The sequence below is a fragment of the Coccomyxa subellipsoidea genome (genome assembly GCF_000258705.1).
Source record: "Coccomyxa subellipsoidea C-169, whole genome shotgun sequence".
NCBI classification, from domain to species: Eukaryota; Viridiplantae; Chlorophyta; class Trebouxiophyceae; family Coccomyxaceae; genus Coccomyxa; species Coccomyxa subellipsoidea.
The window spans coordinates 1,192,452-1,219,159 of NW_005178030.1; the positions used below are offsets into that span (position 1 = coordinate 1,192,452).

Sequence of the window (26,708 nt, forward strand, 5' to 3'; positions counted from 1 at the left end):
AGTGCCTCAGCCACGACCAGCCTAACGATATTGACAACTTTTGAAACACACGTTCTGACCTGACCATGTTGTAGGTTTCAGGCTGAACAATGGCAGTCAAATACAACTTTCTAAGTACTGACCTGCACCTGCAAAGGCCAGCCTAGTAGGGCATTAACATTACCTCAATTGAACGTTATGGTATTTACGGTAGTACCGGTGCTGGTAATTTGAGTTGGCATCATGACTTGGTTTAGAAGTCCATATGGACACCATTGATATCTCCCTTGGCTGTATTCTGGCTTACATTGACATACAACGTCTGATGGAGTCATAGTGCAAGTGCATGTCACACATCACATGCAAAACAAGCCCGGTCCAAATTAGGCCAGTCACAGTATGCTCAAGTCTAAAGGCAGCACAAAGACGCTCCTGGAACTCTGTCTGCCTCAAAAGAGAGAAAGGAATTCATTGTACTGGTGATCTCATCGTGACAAGAGACAGCTGGGAGTATTGCAATTTTATTCTGTTGCTCGTGTTTTGTGCGATGCGCGGTCCGGGCCTTCTGTGTTTCATTCTTGATTCAGTTTTTCGCGTTCTTAGGCGCTAAATGTTAGATCACGAATTTTATGCATGGATCCTTGATGGAGCCAGCAGCAGAAAATTGAGCAGCGCAGCAGCAGGACTTGATCCGGTGCGATTCGCGTCCTGGGAGCGCAGTCAGCCCAAGCCCTTGCGGTTCTCCTGTATGGCGAGGTACTACAATCAGTGGAGGTCGGATCAGATGAAACACCCGGCCAGAAACCACGCCTCTGAATACTACTTCCCACAGCAACCGCTGTACACGTTTGGCCCGACCTCTGGCCAATCCTCTGGGCTTGGGGCTTCTGATGCTCGCACCTCGGGGGCACAAGGCCAAAAGTCGGTAGGGGCGACCTTGAAAGAAGGTAAGAAAACTGTTTAATGGCCGTTAGACTTCAGAACTAGCTTTCCTGCCTGCAAGCTTCCATAGCCGTCACCAGTTCCTGGGCATCTCTTCCTGCCAATCTGCCCAGAGACACTGGCGTTATAAGTAAGGTGGTGGGAGCACCATTGCTGCATCAATTTGATTTTCTGGAGCCATCAAGCCGTCCTAGGGAACCATGCAGCTGTATACTCATGCTCTACAGCACTGAGTATGCTGAGGACCAAAGTCAAAGCCCTAACGAATGCAGCACTTTCCACATCTTGCAGAATTGGCTTGCTGAGTGGATCCTCGTGCAGGAGGCCACCGTGGTGTGGATGCTTTCAAGAGGATGCCAAAGCCCAATGGCAGGTCTGCAAAGCTGCCACATGCAGGAAGGCCTCTGCACAATGGACAGGCGACAATGCAGGCACGTGGCTGACCTTGCATGAAATAGCCTGTGGAGCTAGGAAATATACAAAGCCAATCATCACAGCAATCAGAAGTCACACTTAAGTCATGCAACAAAGTCATGCAGTGGGAATGGTTGTCATGTCAATGGATTGATTCCAGCAGCAAGAGTCTGCACAGGTCAGTGCTGACTTGCACATGCATTGAACTGGGGTTCTGTTGCTGCTCTGGGCAGGCTTGGTACCAGCAGGCGCCTGGCCCATGGCACATGTGGCAGCAGGGCTACCAGATGCCGGTGCCTGCCTTCCATGCATATGGCCCCATGTTCCCCCAGGGGCCGCCAATCCGGCCTCCTCCTCCTCGCACCCCACCTGGTCCACCCCCTCGCAAGCCTTCCACCACCAAGGCACCCTCCGCGCCCCAAGGCCAGCCCAGCAGCAAGGCACCTTGCAGGGAGCAGGAGAGCAAGGAGGAAGCTCCAGTGAAAGTTCTGCAGCGGCCCCCAACAGTCAGCAAGCCTCAGGCTCAGGCCACCAGCTCGTCAGCATCCTCCCATTCTGAACCGGTGAGACCACATGTCACTAATTTCTGCTTTCGGAGGAGACCTCATGACACATGCATGCAGGCACATTTGCAATTGCATCTTCATGATGCATGCCTTGCATGCTTACCATAAGACGCCTGGGTGTCAGGATATTGCTGTGCAGTGACATTTGCTTGCATGCATGGATGGATGCATGGAGCACTTGGGAGATAATTTGGATGTCCTGAATTCATCATGCATTGATCATGTGCATCAATCCATCAATCATGTGCATCAATCCATCATGCATTGATCATGTGCATCAATCCATGCAGGTGTCGAGCATGCCAACCTCTGTCACCTCATGGACAAGCCACAATGGATCTGCGACGCCAGTGTCAGTCCTTCCTGGTGCCCTGGCGCGCACAGTCCTGAACCCAGATGCAGCGCCCTTCATTCCAACATGCACGGACTCGCCAACAGCGGAGCCGGAGCCTTGGACACCAAAGCCCCAGAGCCGCGCAACCCCCCTGCGCAAGACGCGCTCCAACCGCATGAGGGACTCTGGCACTGAACAGCCAGCCACCTGCCTGCACAAGGTACTATTGCTGCACATGTTTTGCACATGTGCATCGCTGTTGACTGAAGTGCTTTAAGCAATACTTACAGAGCATTTCTTGCACAGATCCTGCATGCATTAAACCATTTTGGAACAGTGCCTAGCCCTGTCTTGGCTCCTTGGTAAAGCTTAGGCTTCTAGCAGTTGAGACACTACTGGCAGACATTTACATTCCTGAAAATTGAAGGGGGTCTATTAATAATTTGTGATTGTGCAGGTTATAGCCCGCATGGAGGCTAAGCCGCATGCGGAGCATGCGGAGACAGAGGCAGGCGAGCCTGGCACCGACAGTGCAGCTCAGCAGGGGCCGCTGCATGCTGATGTGGACAAGTTACCCGTCTTGCGGCCAGTCAAGATTCGGGAGGAGCAGGAGATCTCTATCGATGCGAGCAGCAACAGGATCACTGAGTCCGCGATCGCGATGATGTCAGCAGTGGACAAGAAGCTTCCCAGAGCCTCCAAGCAGCCGCCGCCTGATGAACCCGCCATTACAGCAGCGGACAAGAAGCTTCCTACAGCATCCATGCAGTCGCCTCCTGCGACTGTGACTGAGACCACGATGATGTCAGCAGTGGACAAGAAGCTTCTCGCAGCCTCCAAGCAGCCGCCGCCTGCTGAGACCGCCATTTCAGCAGTGGACAGGAAGCTTCCTGCAGCTCCCAAGCAGCTGCTGCCCATGACGATGATTGACACGGCGATGTCACCATCGGAAAAGAAATTTCCCACAGCCTTCAAGCAGCCGCCGCCCCCACTTGCTGCTACACAGACAGGCGCTCAGAAATACAGGAGACTTGCCACGCCGATCCCACTGCCGCCCTCACCCACATATGAAGCCCAGGAAGCGCGGAGAACCATCAAGATATCCCCCACCTACGGGGCACAGGAAGCGCGCAGGACCATCAAGGCAGCCATCGAGTCAGGTGTGGAGATCGAGTCTCAGATGCAGATCCGCCCCAAGTTAGCTGCTGTGAAGCCAGCTGACACATTCAGGCACCCCAGCCACCAGATCAGCCACAGCGAGGCCAGGAAGCAGCCTCGCCAGAAGACTGTCTACCGGCCGCCGCCCTTCTTCAAGACCTCGCAGCAGCCGCGCAGCAGCAGCAAAGCAGGGGGGATGCCTCCGGCCGCAGCAGGCCCCGGTGACCGGCACATGGCAGGCGTGCAGACGCTGCGGGTCAGCGCTGGCGGCAAGCAGGGGCCACTCCTTGGCAGCAGCGCGGCTGACGGCCCAGAGACCATCTACTGGGTCAGCACTGCAAGGACAAAGCCCGCCGCCGCCAGCTGGACTGCGTGCTGCGCCGCGCTGGAGCTGCATGAGAGCGAGCCGGACTTCCAGGACCAGGCCTCAGACTGCCTGTCAGAGTGCGCGGTGGCCGGCAGCACCGCGAGCTCCGACAACCCCCTGGACTTCCTGCTTCCTGGGGTCGCCGAATCGAACGGCAATGAGGAGCCGGACGCACCGCCAGCCGACGCGGCCGCGGCCGGTGCCGGTGCCGGCAAGACCAGCCCGGTGAAGCCCGCTGCACCGCACAAGGGCCCCAGCGGCCAGGGACGGCTGCACACAAGCGCTCCGCTGACGGCTGAGAGCGTGCGCGCGCTGAACGCTGACATCACAGCGGCAGGCGTGCACCAAAAAGCTGATGCGCCGTCAGCGTGGCAGCGGCGCAACAGCAAGGTGCACGGGGGCCCCTGGGCCGGCAAGACCACAGAGGCAGCTGCCGGAAAGCTGCCAGCAGCTGGCAGGCTGGGGGCAGATGGAGGCGGTGGCGCTGTGGCAGGGCAGGGTGCCAGCAAACTGGACAATGTTGCCTGTTGCCTGGCCGTCACGGCGGTGTTCGAGGGCAAGGTGTCAGCCAAGGAGCTGGCCCGCCTGCTGGGCGGCCACTTCGGCAAGTTTGCGCCCCTTTCTGAGCTACTGTTCTCCACCGCAGCCTCTGATGACAAGGTGAGCTTCTCTCTGAATTGGACCATGCACACTGCCTTGCTGCCTTCCTAGCATACAGGTGCATGTCACTGGCCAAGGTCATCTCGAGTTAATTTGCCACCACTCAAAGCAGCCTTCTGATTGGCTATCAAATGTTGCATGGTTGATCATGGCCTTTCTTGATTGCATTCACTGATAAAACCTGACAGCGCTGCTCTCCTTGTAAAGTCCTGCAACCTGCAGGCAATTGCCCTCTAGCATAATAAGAATGGTGTTTCCTGGCAGCACTTGAGTGCGCAGGCATGACCATTGGATTGCTTGCGTTGAGCAGAGCATGAAATAAAGAGGTGTTCGTTGCCTGGCAGGTGAGCATCAAGGGCATGGCGGCGTACAGCTCACACTCATCCCCCAGCAGCCTCCAGGCAGCCATGGACAACAGCGCAGGCAGGCAGGTGCGGCAGCTGCGCATCACACAGTGCGCAGGCCGGAGATCTGCAGAGTGGGAGAAATTCAGCGCATCAAAGCAGTGATCCTCTTGCAGCCGTCATGCTGTATCTGTGGCAGTGAGCATGGTGCAGGATGATGCTTCTAGTGGAGTGTGCCATGTTTGGGGCGAACCTGGGGTGATTGTGTTTTATAATTTGGAGAAATGCCAGGAATCTCGAGAGATAGGGAATGCAACAGCCTGGTGCTCCTGAAGTTAAGTCAAGCAACGTGAGGTGGCCATCAAGTCAGTAGATCTAAGGCTCAATGGTGTCACAGTGGACAGTGGGAGTTTACCATCAGATCTGGACAAGATCTCAGATCGCTCAGGAGCATCTTCCAATTTTTTCCATATTAGTAGGGTTGGGGTGCTTTGGTCAATCAGGGCTGCAATATTGGGCAGGTCATTGCTGAAGCCGGCCTTACTGCTGCCATACTGTACCTTGCTTTATTAGTTTCCATTATTTCCACTAGACAGGCAATTAGGTTCTTGAGGGTCTGTATTGCTGCTTGACCAGTAAAGTATCTGCAGGGAAGGTCTTTTGTATGCTACTTTTCTAAGCACTCTCAGGGCGCTTGTCCCAGGCCTGTCTGTAGTCTTCTGTGGCTATAACACACCTTACAGGACACAAGTACACCTCGCAGCATGCACTTGAGAACGAAATCTCAGGGATGGATGAGTGAACGAGATTTGACCGTGAGCTGCACTGTGCATATCTGGGCACCGAGATTAAACCTTTTACAAGCATTGCATGATTCTGATGCCTGCACTTCTAAGTAAAACATGTTGTGAGATTACGCGGACTACAGATTGGCTTGGTGGGAAAGACATCTGTGGCAGGGTCTCGCAGGGCCCGGAAGCAAGGGTCTCACAGTATTGACTGTGTGTTGTAGCAGACGCCAATTCAGAGATGTACCTGCAGGGAATCGCCAAATCGCGGCCAAGGCAAGCCTTCCGATACACCCTTCATCAAAGGGCTTCCCTGCAGCTGTGGGGTCTGCAGGTGCATAACCCACCCCATCTTCACAAGGACCTTTGAATAACTACATTAATGCCTTCCATGCATGTTGCCCGGTGGTTGTAGAGCAGATGATGCCTTGAGCCCTTCCAGCACTAGCTTTGTTCGGTGGGGAAGTGTATTGCTGTAGGTCTGACTGGGCATGAGAGAGGTGGTGAATCTACACAAAGAAATTTATTAGTGCTGCAGGCGCACCTGCAGAGGCGCTTTCTGCTGACAATTCTGCAGAGCTTTCTAGCAGCTTGCCCTACAAGTGAATTCAACCCTCAATTCAATTAACCCCATGCTTGCCCCTAAAGCCAGCACGTGAGACAAATCAAAGGCTGAGGCATTCCATTCAAACGTCACATCCCTGACTTGTCTATCGCCCTGCCAACAGAGTATCCACAGCCACATCGATGAGAGAGAGAGAGAGAGAAACATTACATCATGCCAGCCAACAAGGCTGATTAGATGTTCACTGTATCTAGATCAGTGTTTACGCGTCCTAATGAGAGTCTGATAAATTGAGCCACCTGTACAAGATCATCTTGCCACATGAACTGACGCATAGTGGTAATACTGGGCCTAAACAGGCTGTCATACCTAGCACGCAGATCATGAAGCGCAGGACATTCAACGACAATATGCCGTTCATCACCAATGGCCTGAGTGTTGCACAAGTGACAGAAACGTTCCGAGCGAGGTACTCGATTCCCCCAACGACCCTGATCAACTGGAAGACCGTGACAACCAGTACGAAAGCGCAGGAAGAGTCTAAGCGTGGTGGCAGACACAGAGATCCTAAGACAATGGCGACGGGGATGAATAGCAGCAAACCAGTTCTCATAGGTACAAAGTCGAGCCCCTTGTGTTGCACAGGTCCTAGGACACAAGGCCAAATTCTCCCAGTGTGCATCTAATTGACCCTGTAACTGTTGTCTAACCTGGGCCAAAGAGATCTGATCCATAGTATTGCAAGCAATGTCTAGGGAATACCCAAGCTTTTGCAGGGCCTTGTGTAAACTCCAAGCCCAGTTCTTTGTATTGTGCACAATAGCATCCCTGCAATCGTCCAGTGCAATTTTCCTATGCAGGCTTGTAGGTGGCAGGCCAGCAAGATTGTTCCAGAATCGAATTGATCGAAGTAACCACAGATCTTGTAAGGGCTTTTCCTGCAACTCTCTAAAGAGTATTGCAGTGGGAACATCAGTCCTAATCCCACTGATCTGGCGCAGGATCTGGAGATGAACAGAGGCTAGTCTCTGACGTGCCTTCTGAGCAGCCCCAGAGAGACGTCTAAAACCCCAGACCTCGCACCCGTAGGACCCCGCAGGTGGGACACACACCTGATATAAGCGTAGTAGGAGGTGCACAGAGGATACACAGCGTAAGTTCCTGTACCGCTGTTGAAGAAGGGACCAGGCACCCCACATTGTGCGAGTAAGCTGTTCATATGCCATGTGCAGGCCTGTGTCAGATCCAAAGAGTACGCCAAGATACTTGAACTCATCAACCTGCTGATGATATCAGATGGGTCAGATCCGCTCAGCCAGCTCAGCAGCCAGCTCAGCGCAGGGTGACAAATTGCGCATGTCAGAGGCGCTGAGTCAGCCGCTGACCTTCTCCCACTGGCGCCAGCCCTTGTCAAAGCAGGACCCTGTTCCCAGTCAGCGTTTCCTGAGCAGCAGTCACTCACCCCGTAGCACTCCGCTCACGTGCAGTGCACAAGCGTTATCGGGATACCTCATCATCCTGCCTCGCAGCCAGCAGCAGATGGAGCATGGCTCAGCGCAGCAGAGCCCACAGCATGCCAGCAGAGACCCACGGCTGCAGCCATGGAGGGCAGGCCATCACTGCTGCCATGGCGGCAGCACGCAGGTCATTCATGTGTGCCTTGGGCGCTTATGATGCGGCAGTCACAGAGCCTTAACCCTTGTCGAGCAAGACTACTCAACACCCAAAGCTGTCCCCAAGAATATTATGCAAGGAAACAATTACAGGCTGAAAAACTTCAGTTGTGGACCACCCTGCTCATCTCACAGACATACACACACACACCCCTTTTCATCTGAGTCGCTGGATTTGTTTGGGCTTTGCAACACTGTGCGCTGTATTAAATAGCAGTGCAGGTAGGGCAGCACTCCCTTGCTTGCCACTTCACATGTCTTCTATACCTTTCTAGCTCAACTTGAGCACAGGTTGCCACGGTGGGTTTGGCGCCAACCCAGCGACACGTCAGCTCACGAATGGACATCGCCGTCACTCAATTCAGAAATGACAGCTGCACCTTTCACTAAAACACATTCGCACTCTCTTGATAATTTGTTCCTTTCTCTTAAAGTTGGAACAAAGCTTACAGGGTATGATGTCCGTGCAGCAATGGCGTGGCAATCACTGGCCGGCAGCTAATGTCAGAACCGCAACGTGATCTCCTTGCAGGTCATACCTTCGTCCCCTGATCATCAGCTCATATTGATAAAGCAATCGAATTTGCCAGTATGTATGTCAACCCTTATCAATAGACTGTCCTGAGAATACATAGCTTCGTCATCGCCATTGCAGGGCTAGGCGGAGTCATCTGAGCTGTCTCTTGCGGCTAAAGATTATTCAACGAAAGAAGCAAAACGAAGGGATTGGAGTAGAGAATCATCTTTCAAAATGTGTAGGATTACAAGGTGAGCACAAATTGGCAGACCGATGCGTCAAATTATCGCTGATCAAGAAAAAAGCACTCCACGTTTATTGATGCTCTCGAGCACTGGGTGGTTGTCAGTAGGACAGCCCTCACCATCGGTATCATACAAATATCCAGTTACGCAAAAGAAGACTGGGAAACGTTGTAGTTTTATCGCATACTGCAGGTTGACGCACTTCACGGCGGCCGTCTTGGTCGTCTTTGCCGCCATCCTGCTTGGAGCTGCCGCTCGGGAATTTAGGATCGAGGGCAACCGGCTTCTCAAGGATGGGGAGCCCGTACAGATTATTTCCGGCGGGTGTGTTCCAGTGCGCTCATGTAAAGCTTGACAACGATTGAAAGGCACACAAAAATCCCGAGTTGAGCATCGAAAGGCATCTTGACAAAATATTATGTGCAGGATCCACTATTTTCGGGTGCATCCGTACCAGTGGGAGGATCGGCTGCTGCGCATGAAGGCTATGGGCCTCAACACTGTTGAGGTGCGCACGACAGATGTTTGCATCTATGCACGAGTGGAAGTTGCACCTGAGGACTTTCTTTTGTACCCTTCAGCATTCCGGATAGGTAGACCCTCACACTGAACTTCCCATTGTGGTGTCCGCAGACTTATGTGGCGTGGAATGTCCATGAAATCAACCCGGGCGAATTTACCTGGGAAGGACGGGCAGACGTGGAAAAGTTCATATCCCTTGCTCACAAAATGAGCATGTTGGTGGTTCTCCGCCCAGGGCCCTACATCTGTGCTGAGTGGAACTTTGGGCGGCTTCCCTGCGTGGCTGGGCTCTTCTCTGGTGAGAGTTTGAATTGTGGGCACAAGAGTTCTGCTAAGTTGTTGCAAAACTTGAGTATTTGCCAACAGCACTTGCATGCATATTGCCAGCTTTTCCAATATTTCATTAAGTAAGCACAAGTTACATGTTTCAGGATGGTGCCCGTGTGGGCATGTATTTTATGTCATGTGCCGGGTCGTGCGTACAGGTTTCTGGCGGTGGCACAATGAAGCTGCGCAGCAGTGACCCGCAATACTTGGCGCATGTGGACCGATTTTGGAACCAGCTGCTACCCAGGATGACGCCCTTGCTGTACTCCAATGGCGGACCAATCATCATGATACAAGTGCGATTGTCTATCTTGTGAGAGAATTTCCTAATGGAGAGTCACTACCGGATCTACTTGCTTCACACTCTGGACAAGAAAAGCTAAACTCTTTGATTAAAAGTTGGCCCAGGCGGTCAAGGCTGTTCACTTGTGTTCTATTGTAATTGCTTGTTTCTTGCAGATCGAAAATGAAATTCGGGAGCCTGGGCCTAGATGAGACGTACCTGAGGCACATCACGGAGACGGCAAGGAATGCGCTCAGGGATGATGTCATCTTATTTACTGCTGATCCAGTTGATGTTGCTGAGAAGGGGACTCTCAGCGGCAGAGAATTATTCACGTGCGCTGCTTTCTCCTTGTGGCATGGCAAACCTGACCTCACTTTAACAGGACACCTTCAAAAATATCTTACCATTTGCATTACTGACATATGCCATTTAAGGGGTCTGCTACCAAGAAACCAAAGCATATTTATGTCTGACAAATTGTAAAAACTCTCTCATTGACACATGCTTATGCCTGCAGGACGGTGAACTTTGGCCCGGACAAAAATGTGACTCACGCATTTGAGACTCAAGCGTCCCTGAATGGAAAGCGCGGCTCTCCCCCTTTCAGCGCGGAGTTCTAGTGCGTCCTTACCTCCTCCTCTTTGTTGATACGCTTGACCAAAAAGAATGTGTTGAGACTCCCGTTTGCCAGCCTCCGCTGGATAGAGGAACTCCTCACCACGCATCTTCTCAATTTATATAATTATCATGCTCTTCATATATGTTTCACATGATTCTGCAGTATCATGTCATTTGTGCATTATTCATGGAAGAGTCATATGTGGCTCGCGTAGCTCATTTGCATTGTCACGGTGATCTGCAGCTCTGGATGGATAACTCGCATGGGGGAGGATATTCAGAATCCAGATTTCCCACTGTTCCTCCAGAAACTGGACGAAGTCCTCAAGTACAACAACAACACCGGCTCTGTTAATCTCTACATGGCCCATGGTGGGACAAATTTTGGCTGGTCTATTGGTGAGTCTCATGTCCAGTGATATCTTTGGATGCACTCCATGCATGCTTCTTGTTGATAGGACCTTTGCATTTGTCCTTCTTACAAACCATGGCCAATGAATCCGGATCCGTGAAGGCGATGAGTGAGGGTGATTGTTCCGGCAGAACATATCCGGCAAACATTGTCAGTCCTTTGATGGACTCAATGAAGTCTTGACAGTGAGCACACAATCCGCGACTTAAACAATATTCACTTTACAAAGATACATGTATCTTTGCTGGCGTGTAGGTGGCCAAGAGGACCCCGTTGATGGTAGACAAAACGACCCGGTAGAGTACACAGAAGGCAAGCTTGAATCTTCCATGACCTGGGGCCCTGTGCTCACGTCGTACGATTATGACGCGCCAATCAGCGAGGCAGGCGATTATGGCCAGCCTGGCACCGGACCTCCCCAGCATGGGCCCCCCAATAAGTTTCTGGTGCGCAGGACCTACTCAATGTATGGACTGTGATTTTGATTTCAGGATACTTTTCTTTGCCATGCATGCTCGCTTGAAGATTGCACATGCTTTGCTGATTTGTTTTTGGTGTGCTAACAATTGTCAGCCGGCAGCTGGCAGGGCCTTCTGGTTTGGTCAGAGTGCCAAATCTGTATGATCTTCATTGATGTCTGGACATTCACTTCAGGCCAGGCCAGGCCATCAGAGAGCTCATTCAAAAGCATACAGGGATGAGGCTGCCACCCATACCCGCGAGGCCTCGCATAGGGTCATATGGCGAGGTCGCCCTCACCCAACAAGGCACCCTTCTGAGTCAACTGGGAAATCTGGTGTCTGGGCCCGGCATTTTCTCAGAGCTTCCCCAACCCATGGAAGAATACAGTCAATGGTGAGCGCTCTTGAATGCATGTGCATCGTGCAAGACTCATGCACAGCCAAGGAGCATACTCAGCAGAGCCTCTTCTTGGGAATGTGTTGAAATTTTTAGGGAATGGTGTCTCTATTGCACATGGAATCATGTTCCAGAAAATAGCTTCTTTGCAACTCATGCAAGACCTCTTCAAGAAGTAGGATCAGTAGGAATGCGCAGATAGACACTCCCCAAGACAACCGACTCGAAGACCATTGTGTGTTGTCGCAGGGACGGCTTCATACTCTACCGCACGAATGTCGATGCAGCAGAGCTGCACGCCGGCACCACACTCTATGTCGGCAGCAAAGTCCGCGACTCGGCAGTGGTGCGCCAACTCTTGCCTCAATTGCTTGGCCCTTGTCCTCGTGTTGCAAGCAGCCCGCTGAGCGCTGATAAACAAGTTTCACACACACGTGTTTAAATTTTAGCGCAAAGGCCGCACGCTCAGAATTTTGACACAATGACAGAAAGTCTGCCGTTGCATAAGGGACAAAAGTCAGAATCTGTGAGGAGCAGCACTAAGGGGATTCACTTACTCATTCTTTGAGCGCATGCAGATCATGGCGGACGGCGCGTACGTGGGCAGCTTGGAGCGGGACGGCAAGTTGGCTGTGGTGCTGAACAATGCGGCTGAAAGAGCGTCGCACGCCAACAACGGCGAAAAAGTGACCCTTGACATCCTGGTAATGCAGCTGGGGCGCGCCAACTTCCCCGGCAACAACTTTGACCTCAAGGGCCTTGTGTCCGACCTCGTCCTCCTCAACAGTGCGCTCTTCTTCTGTGATAATGCATGCACGCTTCCGCCGCGCTGGTCGCAGAGGTTTCAATGCTGCCATCCCCTTTTGCTTGTCTGCGGGTAAAAGCTTTCCTGTAGCTTGCAGGCGATCCTGTCCTTCTAATGCTGCCATTTGTCACGTACAAAAGTGTGCAACCCGTTGGTCAACAGATATTGTGCAAATACAAATGATCTCTTGTGTGATTTCAGAGAAACGACTCACGGGCTGGAGGGTGTTCCCTCTGCCGCTGGACAACCTCGAGGGCTTGCAGCTCCCTGACGTCACCGCAGAAGCTGTGGCTCCCGCCGCCGCAGCTGCGGCCGCGCCGGCTGCTTGGAAGCGCGCGCATGCGCTGTTGCAGCCGGCACCGGCGGTCATCAACCTTGCGGCTGAGGACACTGTCAAGGCGCGGCTTGCTAATGTGATTGCGGCTTCCTTCTCCTCAAATCACAGGTTTTCTGCTGGTTTACATCGCAGCAGAGTCCTCTCAACATGCACATGCAAGTAGTGATGCCAACAAGGTGCGGTGTGAATGCAGCCATGTCCATCTGTGACTTGCAGGCCCATCATCATAGTCAAAAACAACCATCCATATGCAATCCTCAGGAACAAGCATCTTTCCCCCTGGCCACACACAGGGGAATGAAAGATCTGATCAAATCGCGCAGCAAACTCTCACAGACGAGCGCTATGCAAGATGAGAGCCTAATTTGTGCTATATCCAGGAGATGGAGGCTGCCGCACGCTCAGGGGAGTTCCCTGCCATCACCGCTGTCATGCCCAGCGATGGGGGTGAGCGCTGTCCCACTGCGCCGGCAGGCAACACTACCGCCTCTCCAGTGCCCGTGCCAGATCCTGCACTCGACGGCCCCACCTTCTACAGGTGGAGTATTACTTCCTTGTTATTATTGATATTTCATGGTGGAGAAGGTGCCAAGATAGGCCGAGTTGGAAGGCTGTCATAGAAATGCTGCTGCGACGCACCTAAGCCTAATCTGGCTTGGATAGGCGTGTAAAAATAATAACAATAATTATTTGAAGAACCACAATCATCTTGAGACACCGGTTCTTAGGCCATGTGCAAGCCTTGTTAGAGTCCAAAGCCAAAATATCCAGGTTGATCATATTGTGCACTAGTCCTCTGCCGCTCTTTTCCCCCTACACATTAGATCTCAGAAGCCTCCCATCTTTTTATCATTTGCTTGTCAGGCAGCGAGGGCATTGAATGGATCTCTTCTTGATCTCACAGTGCTGGTGGGTTGCAATGTTGTAGGGGCTTCTTCAATGTGGACGGCAGCCTGGCAAATGCCGATGGGGTCTTGCCGGACACATACATGAACGTGGCCAAGTCCTCCTGGGCTAAGGGAGTAGCCTTCATCAATGGCTACAACCTGGTGAGTGCACAACTATCAAATTTTGGAATTCTACGCGTCATGTGCCAGGGTCATTGCCTCAACATGTGACGGTGCACCAATAATTTTGTTGCAAGCAGGATTTTTGCTCCCTTGCTCGGAGCAGCAGATGTCAAGAAAAGAATATTATTGCATTGATGCCACGGTGCTCCCTGTTAGGGCTATAGGCTGTCTTCTCATGACATTCTATGCATGTGACAATCCTAAGGCGTCCAGTCTCTTGCGTTGTGCAGGGATATTACTGGCCGGAGAAGGGACCCCAGAATACAATGTACATCCCTGGGCCCTTGCTGAAGGCATGCAATAATGAGCTAATCCTTCTGGAGGTGGGCACGAAGATGAGAGCCAATGCCTCTCCCAAGGGTGCGTGCACCGCTGCAGTGCTGAAACCGCAGATATGCCAATCATGTTCTATACTATGCTTGCTCCAGATCTCTAGTGTGAGCTCTGATTAATCTAGACATTGGGCGTGGGAAACAGAACTATTCTCAAGATTGCTGCCACTCTCAAACCCTCTACATTTTGTATTCATGGCAACAATTAAGCAAATGGATCCTGTCGCTTCAAAATTTCCTGTGCCTTCCGTGTGGAAGCATGCATTTTGCAGCCTTCTCCTGACTTGCTTGTGCTTGGGGCGCAGTGTTCTTCACCGACAAGGCTGACTTCAGCGGGCCGCCAAAGCTGGCAACGCCGCCGGCCGCTGCTCCCAGCCCGTAGCAAGGGCAAGCTGCCCTAGGCAAGCCTGGACTGAGAGCCAGCACTGATGGAGAGCCGAATCTACTGGCGCACAGTCACAGTGAGAAGCCCACTTGTCCAGGCCTGATGCACATGTGAGATGATAGATGAAGGCAAGCTAGAGCCATTTGCAGTCTCCCTGAATGGGCTGCAATAACCCAGCAACTCCCTAGTCCTTGCAGCTTCTTGATAGCTTTCTTGTGGTTGCAACATGGGTGAGGCAGGAACAATTCCAATGAAGAAAATACTATCTGCAGTATCTATGTCTTGCAGTCCATGTGGCCTTTGCTTTATTCTTTGTATGTATATGCTCTATGTAGAAGCACCAGTATGTGATGCCCGTGGCTGTGCAATTCTTGCTTGTAAGAACATTTATATTCCCATCGGAGCTCCTTCTCTTTCTTAAAATCCAGGCCCATGCCAAAGGCATGGTGCCGTGAAGGCTGACATCATCACTTACTGGTGATGGGAGTCTCTGTGAAAGTCAGTCACCATAGTAAACGTTTCTGCAAGCCACCAGTGCAGCTGCAGCGCACACCCACACAGCCAGAGGGTTTCCACAAGAGGTGGCAAAATAATTAAGAGATCCTCGCCTGGAAGCTTCGGGCAGTGGCTGCAGCACCGGCGGCCACACACCTCATCCCAGCAGCGCAGATCCCCAGTGAAGACCTCCATCAGGCCCTCAGCCGTGGGTTTTACTACGTGTACGTGTTCAACAAGGTTTTTCGAACTTGCGATATCGATATCCAATTTCCCAAGTGTGCAACATTTGTCGCCTAGCTGAGCTCGCGCACATGCAAGGAATATGGAGTGTCCGATGTGTGCATAGCACTAGGTGGCGGGTTGCAAGATCTGGCACCAGATCGTTGCAACCAGCCATAACAACCACAACCAACTACAGCACCAGATGATGTTCACATCAACAAATATACCGTCAACAACTTGCGAACGGTTTACCGCATTCAGCAATGGCTCCCACACAGCCTTAACGTTTGCACAGGTCCCACCCTTCAGGTGAATTGTTTCCGCACGACTGCCTGGATGTCTTTGAGACGTGTGATGACTTCGGGGTTCATCAGCGCCCCCGCCTGCCCCACCATGCTGGTGCTACCAGCGCTCCTTTCATACGTAGCCACAATGACCTCTATCGTCCCCAAGAGCTTCTCCGGCGTGCTGCACAGCCAGGCATTGGACATTATGAGACTTCCAATACCGTACAACTCTGGCTATATCCGTGGCGAGAGACCACAGCGCATGCCGCCTGAGCAGCAATTTAGTGCAGCAACATGGAATAGGACGATGGATTGCAGGTCAACGGCAGCACACGATGGCGCTGACACAGCTCTCCTGTTCTGCTGCATATTGCAACGGTTATATCTGAGATGTCTTGCCCCTGGCAAGTCGTCAGCCTATCTTCTGCTCGTGATGCTTTCTGATAGGGACAAGCTAGCTCGCAAGTGCACACCACAGGCAACTGTACTCCCTGACATCCTGACAGCTTTGATACGCGCGTCTTAGTGCAAGTTGTGGGCAATGCGGAGTGATCTCACGTCGACAGGAAGTCTTGCGTTGCGGTCTCCAGCTCTGGTCCCGGCTCAAATGCTGCGCGCAGCTCCTCAACTCGTTGGCGCGGGTCCTCCACCGACAGGAGGTGTTTGAGGATGCGGACCTCCGGGGGCTGCATTTTTGCGAAGGATTCCTTCGCCTGCACGTAGAGCAGAGAGACAATCTCGACCCATGAAATAGGCCAGGACACGGATGCTTGAGCAGGACCCAAGCAGACCTCAACACATGCACTCCACACCTCCATGCAGCAATAAATATTCCTCATAGCGATCTACAGCTCGCAATTTGGAAGAAGTGCAAGGAGGCCCTTCAGATCATCCGGACATGCAGCAAACAAATGTCCTCATGGCTCAATGCGCTGACATCGCACGAGAGGCAAGAGAGCCTCACCTTGAAGTACAGGTGGGCCATGATATCCTTGACTTCTTCCTGGGTTTTATCGGTCTCCTTCGCCGCTGCATATGCCTTCGCCATTGTGAGAAGTAGGGCCGGGTCCAGCTTCCCGGTGGCTGCCAGATCATCAATTTTGGTGTCTGCCTCCTCGAGACTGCCCACCTGCACAGCACATCACACACATAATCGCTCACATGTGACAGCTACAGTCAATGCCCTGGCAGTCAAGCAAGCAGTACACTGACAGCGCACAGCTAAAATTATTGCTCTGGCAGTTCAGCAGACAATGCATGAGCCCCGCTGAACAACAAGAAGTCACTGCAATCATGTGCATCACAACCTGCTCAACTCCCCACATGCTCAGAACCTTTATGGTTCCATCAAGTGCTCATGCAATGACTCAATGCGGTCTTCACTAACTGCTTGCATGCAAGGCCTCATGCTTGCACCAACCTGCAGGAGACCATCAAATTGCAGCGCAGCGTCCTCCATGGCTGCTTTATTGGCACTAACCTCATCATAAGCAGTAACCAATGCCAGAATCTTTGTCACCCGCTCTGCCATCTCTGCAGCACAGTGCATGCATTGGTCTCCCATGATTACTTATACGTCATGAGGGCCAGAATCCTTCAGAAAACAGCGTGCGTCCACAGTCATTGCAACATTTCAGGGATATTCCCAGAGGATTAGTATGACAGAGTTAAGTTCACAAGGCCGGGTGCCACGGAAAAGAGCCTACAGTGGCAGATTTTGACGACGCACCTTCCTGTTCTTGTTCCTTATCGTGCACAGCCTTGACCAGATTCTCCGCATGCTCGAAGAACTCTGTGGTGAACGATGGCCGGTTGGCTGCCACGATGCTCTCCCATTCATGGACCCCCCTTCCCTTGAAACTGTACACAGCCCGAGCGCATATGAGTTTTGAACACATCTCCCATGGTTTGAAACAATGGAATTGATACATGCAAGGCATCGACATCAAGAAGAAGGTGCCGGTGACCCCTTCCTGATCAACCCCAATGCCAAAAAACTGTCTGTCTGCGACCTTGCTTGCTTGAAACCATACAAACACACAATAAGTGCGGAAGCTGAAAATACCTCTGTAGAAGCTCATTGTATTCTGTCAACTCGTCGTGCACACTGCGCAGCCGGCGCAGAAGTTTCTTGAGCTTTGACTTCTCGCTAAGATCGGCCTCTCTGGCCATCCGCTCCTCCAGGCGATCAAACACACTGCATGAAATCAGAAGTGGCTGCCATCAGTAACAAGACATGACTGTTCTGTGTGGAGTGGAGCAATCCAAAGCGGGGGAGAGGTATTTTCATGCCCACCCTTGGCGTTTAGAACGATACATTCCCAGTGTAAAGAGACACATACATCTTTGATGTTTCTCGCTGTCAGGAGAGGTGTGACAGGATGCGAGCCATCCAGACGGCAAGGGGACAGCACAGTACTGCACCTGTCAGCAAGGGTGGGCCACTGCCTGCTGAAGGCGATCAGCTTCCGCCACTCCGCAGGGGTCTTGCTGGCAAAGACATCAATGAGCTTGTCTGCGACAGACTGCTCTGCCTGCTTCTCCTGGCTGCGTCTGCTCACCATGCTGTTAAACTCCCTGCCGCTAGTGCTTGCTTGCCCCGACTGCCTTTCAGGTGCAGCCTGGCTCTCCCTTGAAGGGGCTGCTGCGAGTCGTGTGGTCCTGACCGAAAATGCTGCTGGCTCTGTAGAAGAGAGGGGCTGCGCATGTTGTATTCCATGGCTAGAAGGCTGAGCTGACTGGAGCAAGGCTGCTGACCTCTGTGTGCTGCGTGACGGCCAATTCTCCTGCGTCCTGGACCGGGCGCATGTCATCAGAGCACGCCGGCCAGTGACGCTGCATACTCTTTTTGGCAGCCCACCTGGGACAGCAATAGTCAGAGCATCATTCTGAGCATGATCGTTCCTTGCAGTCAGACAAACCAATGGAAAATTGTCTTTGCATGGATGAAGCTGCTTACCTTTTCCTAGTGCCAACGCTGTGCTGTCTATGACTACTGGCTTTGATGCTGACTTCTGAGAGGACAGTAGTCCAGGAAATGGGCCGATCGCAGATCGCATTGGAGCAGATACTTAATGCACTGTAACACTTTCACGCCCACAAGGCAGGGAAGATATGAATTCTCACAATCTACTAGGTGAGGATCTGCAGATCAGGTACGTGATAGAGTGTTGTCGATGAAAACTGACCAAAGCGAACGAAACTTTCTGTTGCGGGTGATATCCGCAGGAAAGTGTTCTGTTCAGGAGTACGCAAGTAGGAACGGGGCTAGCATAAATCCGCCTGTGTTGTATGGGGCCCCGCTTAAAAGTGAGGGGGCCCCGTTTCCGCAGCCGGAGCCAATTTTGGCATTGCATGGGAAGAATTCACGTGAGCTCCATGTGATTCCTTTCTGGCCGAGCAATTGAAACCGCCCGGGATCGTCGTCGAAATTAATGCAAGGTTTCGCATGTTGTCAAAGCCGAGGGAGTTCATTTACAGGCAGTGCTGGGATTGCCGCAGGGTCGTCGTAAGTAGGCAAGCAAAAGGCATTAAGGCTGGCCAGGGCTGAAGCACACAAGCTCACCAGCGCTCTTCGTATTGCCTAAATAATTGTAAGAATGGAACTTTAGCTGGTAGCTTTATTAGAGTCCATACCGGCCTGGAGTATGGACAAACCTGCAAAGATAGCAGCACAACAACCAGTAGTACGATACTCAGTAGCGCAGTCTTTCCTCAAGGGCGAGGTGCGGTGCTTTGCAAAGCAATCAATGAAATTATACAGATCTCAGATCAGAATGTCGGACAAGCTCCTAAGCTTGCCTGTCTCATCTGCAGCTAGGGTATCGCAACGATTAAGTGGCGACTTATCAGGCATTCGCGTCGAATTCAAATCAATTTTGCGATCTTGATGCCTTAGGGTGACATTGCTTATTTCCGCTTTTAGGTCCAAGTGGCTTCATATTTCCTAGTTGCTGTCTTGCAAGTGAACCACCACCCACCCCAAGGCATGCTGTGCACCCCCGTGTATTGAGATTAAAAAATATTACGGTCCTCCATCCATCCATAAAAGTCAGTATTTGTTGCAGGATGTCGTCCTCGTGAAGCCCCATCTGCCCTTCCCGACTGCTGAGCTTCTCTTCGGGGATGAGAAGGGCCTCAGGACTTGCCTCAGCCGGTCATCCCCTTATGACTCAGTGACATCTGCGGACCGTGTGTCTCCGGAGAGAGGGAATGATCCTACAAAGGAGGCCTGTCCGAGGTGGGCTCCTCAATTTTCATTCTTTCCTATTGACTGAGACACACGAAGGCCACCTTGGACAAGTGCAAGATTGCGGCTCTGGTTGTCAGTGTCAGAGGTCTTGCAAGTCCCCTAGCAATACTCAAATTGTCTAAGGTTTGCCGTGTGCCTGTTCAAACAGGGGTGGTGAAGCGTCGAAGGAGAATGGCGCGGTGAATGGAGTGCCCAGGCGCGCTGCCTTGCCTCATGCACTCAATTTACTCCTCCATGATCCCAGGTGTAGTGTCCACACTGCCCTGTAGAGAGCTGTTTGTGAACCTGCTGTGTGACCTGCAGGCAATTGACATACGAGGAGACAGCCTCTTTTGGCCTATACTGCGTCTTTGATGGGCACAATGGCGTTGCAGCGGCGCAACACATACACGATACTCTTTGCGAGGTGCGTCCTGTGGAGCTCATCTTTCACTTGACAGCCATGCTTCCAAGCTCCTCTTTTATCCTCAATGAATCCTAGCAGACATGAATTGCAGCGAGCCATGACAGCCATTCTGGACACTTGGGCAAACAGCGTCTGTATAGCATTCAATTCTGGAGAAACACACCTCTCAAGGACCTCAAACCAGTGCAGGATGGGTGTGAGCACTGAGAACAGTATTGCACCCATGGTCTGGGCACAATTGAGGAAGAGCCTTCACCCTTAAAATAACAGCCCCAGGCCTGAAACTCAGTACAGAGCATGCAGTACCGCCACCGTGCCATTGTGACAGAGGGACTGGGATAGGCATGCAGCGCAGACAGGTCTGTTATCGCAATCGTTTCATGTCGGGTTGTAACAGCGGATATGATGGTGGGGGACGGAGGTGAAGTTTACGCTGACGCCTTACTCTTCTTGGTCAATACATACGTAACTAGTTAGTGAAAAGCTGACGAGGCGGGTGGCACATGCGCACAGGTTTTGGAGCCCCTCCTGCCGCCTGGCAAGCCGCCGGCGGAGGACAGCGGGGAGGAATATGTGACGTGGAGGGAGCAGCTGCAGCAAGCGCTGGTGTGCGCGCTGGATGAGGTGCAGGCTACCTTTGCCTGCACCGGCCACACTGCCGGGACCACCGTGACCATCATAATACAGGTGAAGATGTCCAATGGCCCTTATTCAATGTAATTGGCCAAAAATGTCTGCATTTCATGCTGCCGGCTCATGCTGGGCTGCATGCTGGATCTTGTATGGCCTAAGAATTTCCGGCACCTGAGGCACAGCAGAAACTCAACGCATTGGGATGCAAGCTGGTGTAAGGCATCAGCACACCTATGTGCTGCATTGCAGACATAGAAAGCTGCACCACCATTGAAGGGTGACAGATCAGAATTGTCAAATTCATCAGCGGAACTCAGTCAACAGATACATGCGAACATCCCAATTCCAACCTATCGGCTGGTGTGCTTGCAGTGCGGGTGGCTGCTCACAATAGCGGGCCTGGGCGACTCGCGCGCAGTGCTGGATACTGGAGCGGAGATTGTGCAGCTTAGCGTGGACCACCGTGTGGCCACGCACCGCCAGGAACGCCATCGACTGGAGGGCACCGGCGCGCTCGTCGCTCCCATCGACGTCTCAGGTGCGCATCGAGTGTGTACTGCTTGCATTGCATTGCAGGCTTGGATTCTCTGCTTGTTGATCCTTCAAGTGTGAATAGCTGGCAGCAATGTAAAGTGTCCCAATCAATCTCTTGAGCGCTGCATGGGCTCCACGCATTGCGCATGCAGTCAAGCGGATGTGCAAGTATACCGGCTGTAAGTCTCGTCTGTACTGCTGAAAGAGTCATGTTCAGCCCCAGTGAGCTTAGCGCAGCGAGGAAAGCAGACTGGGGTCAGAATAGCATGCGTCTGAGAGCGAAATGAGGCAGGTCATAGATGCTAAATGTCTAAAAGCTGGATGTTTATCACACAACATATCATGATGATGGACGAATATTTGTTACTTCGCAGGGTCTGGGCCTGCAAGTGGGCCAACTGCGCAGGGGTGGGGGCCCCTGAGAGTGTGGCCGGGGGGACTTTGCCTGTCAAGGGCCGTTGGAGACTTTGATGTGGGTGCAATCGTGCTTGCCATCCCCCACATCATGCAGGTGTGCGCCCACTCAGCCCGCTTGAAGAAAGTGCAGCTACCCTGCTATCTGCTTGCCTACTTCAGCGCTGACAGGGTTGCCTGCCATATGATCGCATGCTATGCTTGACACTCTTCAGTTGTACCCTGCTCTGCAGCACTCTGCCTCCATGCACTTCTTGCATGCGTGAGGTGCTCTTTACACTCAGGGGCTTGTTTCAGGTGTGTAATGGGCCAAATTCCCGAGCAGATCTGACTTTCTACCTGCTCGCAGGTGCGAGTGCCCGAGACTGGGGGCCGGGTGCTGGTGGCGTCCGACGGCGTCTGGGACGCGTTCGAGAAGATGGTTCGCGTCAGTCGCATGGCTCGCCGCTGGTCCGTGGAGGTGCGCGCGTCCCCTCCACATGAGCATCACTCTGGGATTATCTAAGATGCATGTCAGCATCACCTCACCCTAATGCCAATGCGCATGTCATCTTCTACAAAAAAAGGAGCTGCAGCAATGTACCTGTGTAGCTTCCCAATGCACAGAGCACAGGACCAGAAGAAAACCCGTGCATGTACCATCAGCGGGTTGCAACGGCACAGCAGACCCCAGGCATCCCCCAGCCATTCTAGCATGGAGAGTGCTGCAGTGATGAGACCAATGAAGCAATGAAACAAGTGCACCGGACATGCTCTGAGTTGAATATGTGCGTGAGTGCAGGAAGCACCGGACAAGCTGATCAAAGCGATTCAGCGCGCACATGGAGGCCTCAAGGACGACACATCAGTGATCGTGCTGGACCTGCTGCCGCCGGAGAAAGACTTCCCAACCGCCGCAGGCGTCAACCGGAAGGGGAAGAGCAAGGGCGGCTTCATGTGCTGTGCCGCGTGCGTTCCCTCCCCTTACTGCGCATTGTTTCCACAGAGCTTGTACAGCTCGATGAAGCTTGATCCTGTTACTGATCGCCATGTTTTCAAAGATGGCAGGTGCATAATTTTCACATCCGACCAGGTTTTAGTGGAAGCAGCAGCATGCTTGCTTTGCACACCTAGGAGCAGTGCAGGAGATGTACAGCTCTGATGCCCACCAGAGAATATCAGGCATCACAGGCCCTAGTAGCCGCGAGGACAAGATGGCCTGCTGTGTTGCAAAGGAAGCACAGAAGAGCTTGCCTCACACAGCTCTCTCTCCGTGCAGGCCACCTCCAACTAATGACGAGGATGACTATGTTCCACCTGGCAAGGTGCAGATTGTGGCGGACATCGACTACGCACAGGTGGTTGGCCTGTCAGACGAGCCTGACTACGTGCCGAGCTGGTACCAGGAAGACCTCGGCGCTGAGCTGCGCCACTCGCAGGTGCATGCCCATTCACATGCCCCCCTTGCATCTCAAAGAGAGCCACTGCCCACATGTGGCATTGGCCTGTGCCTCTTTACACCACCCAGCTGTATGCGACCTTGCTGTGTTGCCCTTCCCTCTCGGACTGGGCTCTGTCGAAATGAAAGGCCACAAATTGCATGGCCATGGGCGTGCTGTGAAAGAAATCTTTAAGCAAGTCTTTGGTCAACGCTCGCGCATTTCGAGGGAGGGGAAGTTTCCATTCTTGTTTGTGTTTGGTTGATTCCATGCAGGAGGCGGCCGTGGATGCTTGGAAGGAGGCGTGCTCCATGCGCAAGTGCGGCAAGGAGCCGTCGCGCGTCGACCTGGCGTCTTATTTCGCCTCGCATCTCAACGGCGACGCTGAGAAGGGCGCGGCGGCCGAGGAAGCTGAGGAGGCAACGCCGCCGGGCAGGATGGTCCCTGCAATTTACTCTGGCGCAGTCGCCTCCAAGGAGCGCTTCAAGGCGAAGGCAAGCCTTCAAGCTCAGCATTTTCATGGCCATAAAAGAGCCCAAATTTGGCTCGTACACTGATGCAGGCTCCGCTGCAAGTTTGTGGCGCTAGCTGCTGTGTCGCCGGAAGTCCGTCTGAGGAGCATAAAACTTTCATTATACGACCTGTTGGGATGTTATCGTGCAAGATGACATTTTGCCAGGGCTTCCCATCATGTGCAGTGGGACTGAGGTGCCAGTACCGTACTGGGCAAAGGCCATCCTTACAAACGTGGTCCCAGCCACTCTGTGCCCAATGTGCAGGCAACGCGGCACATATCTTTCGCTCCGCCGCCGCCGGAAGAGAACGCCGGTGCAGACATGGGCAAGCCAATCCCGGCGGCGTACGGCGGCCGGCCGGCGCCGTCACCACGGCGGCCGCACCCGGACGTCATGGACTACACCGTCAAGGCTGGCGTGCGGCCATCGCACGTGCGTGGCCCCTCACCTGCGATGAAGCAGCTCTGTTCTGTTCTGTACCACAGATCTACTGCATTGCTGAACTCTCTCACCCTCCTGCTGTCGAATGGCAACTTTCCTCCATTCTGTGAAATGCTGCAGCCTTTCCCATTGTGCTTGTGCTTCTGACTGAAGCGAAGAAAGTCCACAGCAGCTCAGAATCGCAGTTCTGAGCTCTCTGCAGCAAAGCTTGATTGCTCCTATTCCTGCGCCACATCGGGCAAAGGCCGCGACTATGAAACTACAGTCCCAGCCATTCTATGCCATGTGCGCAGGTGCCGAGCCCGGCGACGCCAGACTTATCGGTGAAGGCCGGCAAGATGACCTCGCAGGTCGCGGCCGCCCTCGCGGCCGCGCGCAACGCCGATCGGTCGCAGCGCGGCGCGCACCGGCCCGGCGCTGGCGATGCGAGCGTGCGCTTTGGCCAGGCGCACTTTGCGCACACGCAGGAGGGGTTCGCCAAGCAGTTTGGCCCCTATGCAGGTGGGAGTCGTTACCTGATTGTGATAAGAATTGATGGAGTACACTGAAAAGCCCTCAAGTCGGGGAGCACCTCTTGTTGGACCCAATCGGCTGATTGCAGACCTGCTCTGCTACAGCCCCAACTGCATTCTGCATGCGCAATTGCAGCATGCAATATCCCACTCACGTTGTTTGCAAGTTGCAGTTGCCCAAACGGCAGAGCATCCTTTCATTAAACCAGTGCGGGTGCTCCCATGCTCCTATGAACATTTCAGGGTTGAGATAAATGGGTTGAAGTCACTGACAGAAGGGTGTGGCAGGCTCGCTCATCACGGGAGACGATTCGTCCCATGGCAGCGAGAAGGAGAGCATCTCTCAGCACTTCCCGGCGGCGGTGGCCTCCAGCGAAGAATCCTACGCGCGCAAATTTGGCCACTACGGCAGCGACAGCCGCCGCACGTGCGCACCCGTCCACACTGCCACCTTATACCTTGGTTGAACTCTAGGGAAAGCTTCTGTGGGGTCACCAGCACTTCTTCAAGACTGTCAATACCCCTGCACTTATGGGGAGACACTGCGTTAGTGCAAGCCCGAATCACTAATCATTTGTGTGCAGATAAAGTGCAGAAGTGCAGCCTCCATGGCCATGCTGTATGAAGATACCTTCTCTGACTGCGAGTCATCAAGAAGAGATATCATGTGCTGTGGACACTAGCGCACGTCTGTGGCAACGTGACGATGACTTAGAATTGCACATCTGAGTTCATTGTTCAAATTGAATTTTGATCTGCAGGGTTGAGCCCAGCTCAGACAGAAAGGTAAGCGAAAGGGTGGAGGACATGCAGCCGCCACCCCCGCTGCCCGGTGCTGACTCACCTGATGCTGACAGGGCGTCCTCCAGCACCGAGTCATCCCTCACTGCTGGTGCGACTCTTGGCTCCATCGCTTGTACAGTATTTGTATGAAATAGCCGTCCTGGTAAAGTGCCCCTGGCATGCATTGGATTGAAGGGCATTATGCCACCGCATGGCCCTTTTCTCATGAGCTTCGGAACGATGTATCTGGGAGGGTTCTGCCCAGCAGCCATGAGCGATATGTGGGTGAAACGGGATGACTTAGACACAATGTATTGGGCTGTTTCCACTGGTGCACAAAGCCGATCAGCTGATGCAGTCAGCCCATTCGTCCTGTCCTCCTGGGCCCGCATCACATCGAAGGTAGAGGGGGCTGCAGCTAGAAAATTTTGTCACATAGAAGTTCTATGATAGAACCCGAGACTCCTTACCTTGCATGGGCTTTCCCGAGCAGCCAATCAGGCATAGGGCATTCGGCTGACGCTGGGTTTTCCGCGGCTGCATAATGCATTCGGCTTTGGGCAGCGACGTCTCATTAAGGCAGTGAGCTGACGTTGATGTGCGTCTCACTGATGCGCAGAGCGGTTCAGCTCGGGGCGGCTGTCGGCGATAGCGGAGGCCCCGGCCGGCAGCCGCGCCAGCATCGAGATGGGCGAGGGCCGTGTCAAGGGCGGCGGCGCGGCAGCCTCTGAGCTCTTCCCCGGCCGCGCTGCCGCCTCCAACGGCTCCGGCACGCCTGCAGCAGCGCCCAAGCCGCAGCAGTGAATGGGGTGGAATCCTCTGGTTCTTAAGGGCATGCCATAAAACCAGCACCTAAGCCGCAGCAGTGACCCACGGGAGGAATGGTGCCTACCCATTGGCGCTGCCCCAAAAGCCTCGAATGGCAAGTGCAGCATGGAATCCTCCGCAGCAGCGGAAGCGGCACCGGCAGCGCTGCAACAGCACCCAAGCCACAGCAGTGATTGGGGTGGAAACCTCTGGTTTCTTGGTCAAGCGAGAAAAACAGCGCACTGGCTTGTTGCGTGCTCCAAGCTGTTCCCCATTTCTTTTGGTGGTCATGATGACAAGACAGCCGTTGACCCCATTTTTTATGGTTTCACACCGATATTCTTTGCCCTTTTGCGCAAGTACCGATCAGTGTAAAACGTACAAGTACTTGGCCTTGATACCATCATACTTTAGTGTATGGCTGGCCAGCCTCTCTGGTGTGGCATGTGAGCATGTTGAAGCAAATCCCAAGCCACATGGAG

General features: G+C 53.1%; 6 protein-coding genes across 6 annotated transcripts; 4 read left to right on the top strand and 2 right to left on the bottom strand.

The window, feature by feature from the left end:
- Positions 1 to 763: 763 nt before the first annotated feature.
- On the top strand, positions 764 to 4,929 carry COCSUDRAFT_57117 (hypothetical protein; the record flags this gene model as incomplete). Its single annotated transcript, XM_005645692.1, has 5 exons — positions 764 to 904; positions 1,569 to 1,898; positions 2,192 to 2,455; positions 2,693 to 4,420; positions 4,765 to 4,929. The coding sequence occupies 5 exons, from the start codon at positions 764 to 766 to the stop codon at positions 4,927 to 4,929; spliced, it is 2,628 nt and encodes an 875-aa protein (XP_005645749.1).
- A 558-nt stretch (positions 4,930 to 5,487) lies between these two features.
- Positions 5,488 to 6,324, bottom strand: COCSUDRAFT_54157 (hypothetical protein; the record flags this gene model as incomplete). The annotated part of the gene is made up of 2 exons (XM_005645693.1): positions 5,488 to 6,096; positions 6,153 to 6,324. 2 exons carry the CDS (start codon positions 6,322 to 6,324, stop codon positions 6,062 to 6,064), a joined length of 207 nt encoding a protein of 68 aa, XP_005645750.1. The 3' UTR covers positions 5,488 to 6,061.
- Positions 6,325 to 7,413: 1,089 nt separating this feature from the next.
- COCSUDRAFT_57118 (hypothetical protein) lies at positions 7,414 to 9,597 on the top strand (the record flags this gene model as incomplete). Its single annotated transcript, XM_005645694.1, has 6 exons — positions 7,414 to 7,549; positions 7,647 to 7,761; positions 8,745 to 8,876; positions 8,979 to 9,060; positions 9,186 to 9,372; positions 9,560 to 9,597. The coding sequence occupies 6 exons, from the start codon at positions 7,414 to 7,416 to the stop codon at positions 9,595 to 9,597; spliced, it is 690 nt and encodes a 229-aa protein (XP_005645751.1).
- Positions 9,598 to 9,867: 270 nt separating this feature from the next.
- COCSUDRAFT_57119 (hypothetical protein) lies at positions 9,868 to 14,501 on the top strand (the record flags this gene model as incomplete). Its single annotated transcript, XM_005645695.1, has 11 exons — positions 9,868 to 10,019; positions 10,205 to 10,306; positions 10,550 to 10,704; positions 10,973 to 11,183; positions 11,825 to 11,921; positions 12,154 to 12,361; positions 12,582 to 12,793; positions 13,098 to 13,255; positions 13,646 to 13,766; positions 14,018 to 14,147; positions 14,425 to 14,501. 11 exons carry the CDS (start codon positions 9,868 to 9,870, stop codon positions 14,499 to 14,501), a joined length of 1,623 nt encoding a protein of 540 aa, XP_005645752.1.
- Positions 14,502 to 15,529: 1,028 nt separating this feature from the next.
- COCSUDRAFT_17991 (hypothetical protein) lies at positions 15,530 to 18,324 on the bottom strand (the record flags this gene model as incomplete). The annotated part of the gene is made up of 7 exons (XM_005645696.1): positions 15,530 to 15,692; positions 16,070 to 16,224; positions 16,476 to 16,640; positions 16,932 to 17,021; positions 17,218 to 17,371; positions 17,577 to 17,708; positions 17,936 to 18,324. 7 exons carry the CDS (start codon positions 18,322 to 18,324, stop codon positions 15,530 to 15,532), a joined length of 1,248 nt encoding a protein of 415 aa, XP_005645753.1.
- An 834-nt stretch (positions 18,325 to 19,158) lies between these two features.
- COCSUDRAFT_48314 (protein serine/threonine phosphatase 2C) lies at positions 19,159 to 26,614 on the top strand (the record flags this gene model as incomplete). The annotated part of the gene is made up of 15 exons (XM_005645697.1): positions 19,159 to 19,236; positions 19,579 to 19,751; positions 20,067 to 20,169; positions 20,683 to 20,856; positions 21,175 to 21,340; positions 21,711 to 21,847; positions 22,100 to 22,210; positions 22,532 to 22,698; positions 23,009 to 23,168; positions 23,444 to 23,662; positions 23,948 to 24,115; positions 24,418 to 24,625; positions 24,925 to 25,063; positions 25,398 to 25,528; positions 26,039 to 26,614. The coding sequence occupies 15 exons, from the start codon at positions 19,159 to 19,161 to the stop codon at positions 26,221 to 26,223; spliced, it is 2,319 nt and encodes a 772-aa protein (XP_005645754.1). The 3' UTR covers positions 26,224 to 26,614.
- Between the last annotated feature and the right edge of the window lie 94 nt (positions 26,615 to 26,708).